Source organism: Aricia agestis, chromosome Z, assembly GCF_905147365.1.
Source record: "Aricia agestis chromosome Z, ilAriAges1.1, whole genome shotgun sequence".
NCBI lineage: Eukaryota > Metazoa > Arthropoda > Insecta > Lepidoptera > Lycaenidae > Aricia > Aricia agestis.
Genome location: NC_056428.1, coordinates 28389235 through 28397897, shown reverse-complemented (window position 1 = coordinate 28397897; position 8663 = coordinate 28389235). Strand labels below are relative to the sequence as shown.

The 8663-nt window shown below is 36.2% G+C and overlaps 1 protein-coding gene across 1 annotated transcript; it reads left to right on the top strand.

Annotated features, from left to right (window-relative positions):
- Positions 1-2595: 2595 nt before the first annotated feature.
- On the top strand, positions 2596-7289 carry LOC121738456 (melatonin receptor type 1A-A-like). The gene is made up of 4 exons (XM_042130514.1): positions 2596-2602; positions 4356-4553; positions 5320-5489; positions 6594-7289. Exons 1-4 carry the CDS (start codon positions 2596-2598, stop codon positions 7287-7289), a joined length of 1071 nt encoding a protein of 356 aa, XP_041986448.1.
- Positions 7290-8663: the final 1374 nt, after the last annotated feature.

Here is an 8663-nt window from a genome sequence, read left to right as displayed (position 1 = left end):
GTGACGTTAGTGTGAACCCATGCCCACGTGTAAGGAAGCGATAACGTGACAAAGAAAACATAAAATCGATGTGATTGTCTCATGGTGTTCCTGACGTCAAACCGGCCGTCTGTCTGCCGCCGGTACAGACGTGAACTTCCCCCGGATCCCTGCGCAAAACACCACCCCGTTGGATAAGGCTGGGCTGCGCATAACAACCGAAAATGTTCCCGTTTTAGGTTATTCTGTCATTCCACCCAGCCCCAAAGGCACGTTGCGTGCTTTTGAAAAGTTGAGTGCGGACAGATTCCGAGTGACGTGGCGCGAAGTCGAATCCCGCGATTTCTGGTTGATTTTGTTTGTTGCGATTTCATTGATTATTGTTACTGCTGTTTTTTATTTTTGGACTATTTTATTTTTTTTATTTCAATTATTGAAAAAGATTTGCGCTTGTTACGAACTCTTGAGGTAAATTTTCGGAGAGAGGGTGAGTCAGAGAAGAGTCAACTTCAGAAGTAAACACACGATCGAGGTAAGTAATAAAAGTTTCTATATATAACTTCTTACTTTGTATTGCTTATTTTGTACATGTGTTTTTAGGGTTCCGTACCCAAAGGGTGAAAACGGGACCCTATTCATGAGACTCCGATGTCTGTCTCCAAGCTGTATCTCAAGAACCGCTATAGCTAGAGTTCTGAAAATTTTTCTAATTCATATCCTTTATAGTGAGTATCTATTGCACTTTATTTCCTTTTCTCCTTTGTTACTTAGAAAATATTTAAAATGTCTTTAAGTGCGTACATAATATAGTGATTTTTGCGAAATATATAATACGCTATTGTTTGTTATATTTCCGTCCTTTTTTTTAATGCTTACCTACTAGTTATAGCATATTATATCGTGTATTTTTTGTTTGTTATATTATTATTGTTGCAACTAAGTTTGAAGAAATTAATAAGGCGTGGCGACCTGTCTTTCTTACTTTGAATAGCGCGTCTATATAAACACTCAACAGGTTGTCGCCTGCGACGGCTTCGAGTGACCTACTAAAGTAGTACCTACTTAATATTGTCTAATTGTATAATTTATTTATAAGTAATATTGTGTAATTTATTTATAAGTATTATCATGTCAATTTACTTGTAATTCTTGTGTTGTTATTAACTCTGGCTGTGTTTTGTCCCTTGTATGTTTAATAAAGATGTTTTTATTTATTTTATTTTATTATAGTCACATTTCTTATTTATTAAAAACGAAAAAGGTTAAAAATGGGACCCTATTACTGAGACTCCGATGTCTGTCTGTCCGTCTCCAGGTTGTATCTCAAGAACCGCTATAGCTAAACTTCTGAAATTTTCACAAATTGTGCATTGCTGTTGCCGACGCGGTAATATAACAACAAATACTAAAAACAAAATGGCATTTTTTGTTTGTAATCAATAATGGTATTCTAGGTAGGCACTTGAAACATTCACAGAATGCTTAATATATAAAATAAATAATTTATTAGATAGGTACTAACAAAAACACATTTGCCTACTTTCGGTGTTGAACGGTACGGAACCCTTTGTGCACAAGTCCGCCTCACACTTGGCTGATATTTTTTTACGATGGGAAATGCGTTACGCTTTTCGTCAGGTGACAGCCTTTGGGAAAGACTGTCGGGATATGTGGAACTCCCCGGGTGCAGCGTCAGGAGGGGCACTCGGGTTTAACCACTCAAATCCATCATGCCTCCCTTTCGCATGTGGCTGGGCCGCCGGTCCCGCCGAGATAATCACTGCAACAGCCCAGTTAGCGGCTTTTGTTCCCAGAAAAATTTTCACGTGACGAGAGTACTGGTCCGGTAGAGCAGTCCGAGGCACCGGACGCCTTCTACAGGTAGGACTTGAGCCGTGGGCAACGCCTTCCCCAATTACAAACCCGAGCCCTTTTAAGGCGAAAGTTGTTCGCCGTCGTTCGAAGCGCGCCTGCACCCTCCGCGCCTGCTTCTCATAGGATATGCGTCTTCATTGGCTCTCTTTATGCGGCCTCCTTCAGCGACATAACAGTTTCGCAGAAGGTAGCCACTGACTCCCAAGAGTCTCTCGACCGTTACCCTGTGTGATGTCAAACTCTTCATTAAATTGAAGGTTAATAATAATTAAATGTCTCAGAGTGTGGCAGTGAATAATTTTGAAGTTAAATGTAGTTTTTTTTAAATAATTGAACTTTTTTAAATATAATATACAATTCATATAATAGGTATATATTTTTTGATATCAAATTAAGTATTTTTAAAGCAATATTGCATGTAGGTACATGAAATATATCCTGAATTCCGTCAACTGTATAATATTTTATGCAAAAAAAACATACGCGAAGTAAACAGAACACAATCTGACACGTTCGCAGGCGACGTGTGCGACTAAGGGTTGATTCAGACCGCAACGCGACGCGTAGATGCATTTCTAAATTTGTATGGATTTGACAGATTTCAATTGCGTCAGAAGTCTTGCGAATCTGTCTAATCCATACTAATTTAGAAATGCATCTACGCGTCGCGTTGCGGTCTGAATCAACCCTTACCCGCGAATCAGCAATAAAAGAAGCGTTATTATAGAAACATCCGAAACCATGATCGGTTAGTCGGCTAGTCGGCCAAAGTCATGATCGGCACATCTCTGATATTAATATTATTATACTGTATGTAATATTAAGATACGTTCATGCATTTAACCTATTAACGCCTTCGAGATTGGGTTAACATCTGGCAGTCAGTCTATTTATGATGTTGTTTCATAAAACTACAAAATTTGACGGTTCTTTGCTGCCATATCTTGGCATTTTCATCTCTATGGCTTACAAAATAAAAGATAGTCATTGTTTGAAGTGTATATTTGTACTCTTTTCATCTTCAGTTACGTGTAAATCATTGACAGTTTAAATTGAAGCTTTGCTAGCGATTAAAGTGAAACAGTTAATAAGTATTGTTACTCAGGTATAGTCACTAAACACTTTTTTTAAAAGCTTTTATTTAACTTGCTCTGTATGTATGTAAGTATGTATGTTACGGTGAAATTTTGGACCTCAATTTTGAAGTAGATAATATTATATTTAACCGATTGAGCACCGTACCGTTATAGAGCAAATTTAGGCCAAAAATTGTGTTTTTTGTATGGGAGCCCGCCTAATTTTTATTTTTATTTTAACATCATTACTAAATATTAAAGTACACATATAACTTAGGATTTTGAGAAAAATTCAAGTACGTACCTTTTGCCATTATTGATATAGAGCAAAAAAGGCCAAAAAATCACGTTTGTTGTATGGGAGCCCCCCTAAAATATTAATTTTATTTCGTTTTTAGTACTTGTTGTTATAGCGGCAACAGATATACACAATCTGTGAAAATTTCATTCTATAGCGATTCTTGAGAGACAGACGGTCAGACGCACAGACGGACAGACATTGAAGTCTCAGTAATAGGGTCCCGTTTTTACCCTTTGAGTACGGAACCCTAAAAAAGTAAAGTAAGGCTACTAAATATAGTAGCCTTACTTTATTTCAAATACATAATTAAGTTCTTATTATTAAGAGCCTGCTGCCAAAAATATCAAAGCACACTAACCCCACCTACACACCCCGCTATCCTCCAATCGTGATATAATGATTCCATGAATCGTGCCCCGAGCAATATGCTTTACGGTGCAGCTAAGGGTCAATTCAGACCGCAACGTGACGAGGCGAGGCGAGGCGAAAATTTGACAGATTTCAATTGCGTGAGACGTCTTGCGAACCTGTCAAATCCTTATAAATTTAGAAATGCATCTACGCGTCGCGTTGCGGTCTGAATCAACCCTAATAGTGAACAATATCGCGGAACAGCGGTTCCCGCATTATAGCACAAAAGTAAAGGTCGTAAGTGCCAAAACTGTTTTTGATGACTACTTAAAAATTAAATACAATACTTGCTAATATTTCCATAAGATATTATTTTATAAAGTGTGTGATTGTAGTAGTGCAAGTTATTTAATGATATTAACTCAATAAGTGTAACAGATATTTGCTGAAAAGCCCAGAAAGATTCATAATTTCGAAAAATATAAGTATGATCGGGTCAAAATAAGTGAATCGTGTTTTCCATTAGGCAAATATCAGATAAATATACAATGATTAAATAAGTCTTAATTTCATTTAAGTCAATCATCTTCCGGGATCGTAATACTTACACAACATAATTTGGCAGCCCGCTTTTAATGTAAACAAACTATAATACTCTACAACATTTAAAATATCATGCATTAACTGCTAATACAATTGAAGATTATACATCATACATTTTTGGTTCTTGGTTTACATTTTTAAAATGAATTATGACTCTGGTTTTTTCTCAGGCATGTACATCACCAGTCCAATCTCCCCCCACACCAGGGACCCTCCAACAACTGCGGATTACTCTCCAGTTGTCCTTAGCAGTGAGTGGCCGAGGGTCACCAGATTATGCTTTATCCTGTTCTTTGCTGTATTCGGCACCACCATCAACGGATTCTTTATAGCTTCCTTCTTCGTCGACCGGATATTAAATAAACTTGGTACGTATCTCACTATCCACTATTTATATTTTCTTCTTCTGAAGTTATAACTTATAAGGAATGATACTTCTTTCAAAGATTTTATTTAAAAGTTAAATAGAGAAGATCTTTTTAACTTTTAAATAAATTGATTTTAAACATTAGAAATAATTTATTTAAAAGTTAAATAGAAAATAATCTTTGAAAGAAGAAGTAACTTGAACAGTTGTAGCGAGCTAATTGTATCAGCTTTCTTTTTTAAATAATCGAGACTTCAGAAGAATTAACTATTGATTTTACTTAATATTAATATTATCATTGAAATAATTCTTAACCGACTTCCAAAAAATAGGTGCTTATACGTTCGGCTGTATATATATATTTTTAAAGCTAATAAAATAGTGTTAAAAACAGTATTTTTTTAATTATTTTCAAATGAAAAATAAAAAAGTATTAAATAATTGTTATTATTTAAATATTGGATTTTACAGAATTCTTCTAAAACTCAACGATTTTTCTACTCCATCTTCACTTTTGAAGTCGGGGCCAGGACTGCCAAGTGGCAGTCCCTTTGATAAAATCCTTGATATAGAATATTTACTCATATTGAGTTTGCCTGGTACCGTCTTCAAGTGTAAAGAGTAGAGCAATCTTTGAATTTTCGGAGAACTCTGTAGAACGTATTTAAACAATAATAATTATTTAATACTTTTCGTGTTTTGGAAGTCGGTTTACAATTTTTTTGTTTAAAAATAATTCTGTTTATTCAACTTATATGTTTTTATAGGAAACGTATTTCTGTGCTGCTTGGGCCTCGCTGACTTTATCGTAACGACGATCGTGATGCCAGTCTGCGCTGTCATTCTTCTGTCTGGCCAATGGGAGACTGTGGAAGTCTGCAATGTTCTACAAGTCATGACTGAAACTTCCACTTATAGCTACAGTCTACTGATTATGGTAACAATAATTCACAGAAATTATTATTTTTAACAAACAATTAAAACCAACTTCCAAGTGAAAACAATAACATTACTTATTCTCAAATGAACTAAAAAGTATTAAATAATTCTCACTCTTCAGTAGCCTCAACTATTCTGTATACAATCTTCATTATTCTGAAGTCGGCCAGTTACCAGCTCAGAATCATAAATTCTATGACAAAATATTTTTAATTTTTGGGACTGGTAAGTAATTATGTGGATAATGTAATAGTTTTCGCTTGGAAATCGGTTTTAATTTTTTGTAACTACTGTTCTGATTGGTGCAAAATCTTACTTTTTGGTAACATATGCCTGGAATACTTCATATAAAACCAAAATCACTATAATATAATGTTTCCTTTTGAATTTCGAGAAGTTCCCTCGATTATACTCATGGTCCATGGATCCCATCATCAGGTCACCACTTTTGTGAACACGGTACCAAATTGGAGTAAAACTAAATACAAGAAAACAAAATTTTTGAAATCGGTTCACAAACGGCGGAGTAATCATTGAACATACAAAAAAATATATCCACAGCCGAATGTATTATAACCTGCTCCTTTTTGGTTGTTGTCATAGCAGCAACAGATAATACACAATCTGAAAATTTCAGAAATCTAGCTAAAGCGGTTTTTGAGATACAGCCTGGAGACAGACAGACGGACAGACAGACATCTAAGTCTTAGTAATAGGGTCCCGTTTTTACCCTTTGGGTACGGAACCCTAAAAACGAACATAAACACCTTCTCCATTTTGGAAGTTAGTTAAAAATGTAGCCTATGTGTTCAATCCAGGATGTCAGCTAACTCCTTGTAAAAATTTGTCGAAATCGCTCTAGTCGTTTAAGAGTGAAGAAGTAACAAACATTACAAACTCACAAACTCTCATACTTAAGCCTTTATAATAATATTAGTAGGATCATTGCTTTTTTTAACTTCATCAGCAATAATAATAATTGATCTAATATATTCTGACAATGCCTTTCACCAATATCATTTATTTAATTAATTACCAAGCGATCCTTGCGGGACTTTCACATTCTACTTCATATTACAATTAATATTAATATTGTTAACAGCTAACGGCGGGAGAGAGCTACTTCAGACTGTGTCACACCGACGCCTACGAAATATACATGGCTATGCGCGTGCACATCGTCATTCCTCTCATTTTCATCGGAAGCGTTACTCTTGGCAGTATAGGAGTGTACATGAAGCTCGATTACGATTACTGTGAACGACTACACTACGGCAACAACACCTACCGTTGGACCACTAACATCCTCTTCCATGGTATACCCTGGGCCCTTACTCTGTATGGTTTGATCGCTACGTGCATCACGATCCGCCGTCGCGCGCGTCTCCTAGTCCAATACCGCCGCTCTCTGCAGTACAAACGCGATTACTCGATCTCCAACTTGAACACCGCCAACTTTTTGGTCTTCGTCATTTCCTGGTTCCCCTGCATCCTCATCCTGTTCATCGATCCCGGTGTCCCCGACTCCGTGTTCTATACTCTCACCTGGATTGCTCTGTTGCGTTCCGTTTTCACCACTTTCTTCTATGGCATGATGAATCCCTACTTCCGTCGGGCTTTCTCCCACATTTTCAACTACTGCTTCTGCAAGAATAACCTGTCTCCCTCTTTCAATGGCCGCAACCGACGCGCTTTGGAGTACAGGCCGGCAACTGGTGAGGTGCGGGTCCACATCTTGCATCAGGCCGTGATCGGAATGCCACACCGCAATGCAATTTGCGAAACCCACGAGCTGTAAATCTTTTATAGGACGTGGAAGTTTCAAGTTTTTAAAACCATTTCCTTTTCAAAGTTTTTTTTACAATTTCAAATTAAATTAAAATTTCACAATTCAACCTGCATCATTACTATAAAATAAATTAATAACATTTTTCTTATAAAAAAACATGATGTGTATTGTACTTATAATAATATTTTTGTCCTAGGGTAGGCATAATTAATAAGTAGTTATTAAGAATAATTCATAAGGGTGTATTCCCACTTTGCACGGTGCAGTTCCAAATTTTGTGTTCCAATTTTACTATTTATAAAATATATTTAATTGAATAAAGAAAAATAAAATAAAATAATTATTTTAAGTTTGATTAAAAATGTAATATTTATTTAGTTTATAATATAATCGTGATATTTTTAATTCCTTGTAATCGTTTGATTGATTGATTTTTAGAAATTTTATAACGATAATTTTATAGGGGTATTGTGCTGATGGCATAGTCAGATATGAAGACACATCGGCAAAATTCGTTTAAATAATTCTGTGAACATGTGACGTTTTATGGAGCACCTCAGTGTGCCGGGAGTAGCCCAACTTAGAATGCCGGACAGGGACCGTACTTTACAAAGTAATAAAGATTTTGGAAAATATTCCGTATCGCGCCACCAGCGATTTTGAGGCCGTTTTTTTTTACAGTCGCGTTATAATCTGTAAACATCAGAACTAGTATTGTTATGATGGCGCATGACTATTTCTGGCAAAAGAAAGTCGACGGAGCCTCGCTAGGCGGGGCTCCTATTTCTGGGTGTTGTGGTCTACGTTCCAACCTAACCTAACCTGCCCCCCCGTGATGTTTACAGATTATAACGCGACTGTAAAAAAAAAACGGCCTCAAAATCGCTGGTGGCGCGATACGGAATTTAGTTTTGATGAGAGAAGAATTTTCTTACACTTTTGTTTTGTGGTGAAAAAACGTATAAGGTCAGAATCTTTCATTATTACAAATTGTTATTATGGACATGGATTCTTATAGGCCACAAATATTAATAAAAGCATGTTTTAAAGTTAAGTATTTTTTTACAAAATTCAAATGTACCCACATTCCACAATTACTAATTTGGTAAGATGACATACTAGACGTCGGCTTATGATGACATAGTTACTATAATTATTACTTATGTCCCCGCCAAATCGGTAACAGAAGCATTGTAGGTATATTTTTTGACGATGATGAAGAATTTAAGAATCCTTACACCACTGACAACTATGACGCAGCTTGTATTTACGTATTGTGTATGACGAGGTGAAGTTACTGACTAAGTGTGTCACCATGGCAACGTCCATCGCTATCCCGTCGCACAAACAATGGTCGCCGTCGGTCTTGAGATGTTTTATTAT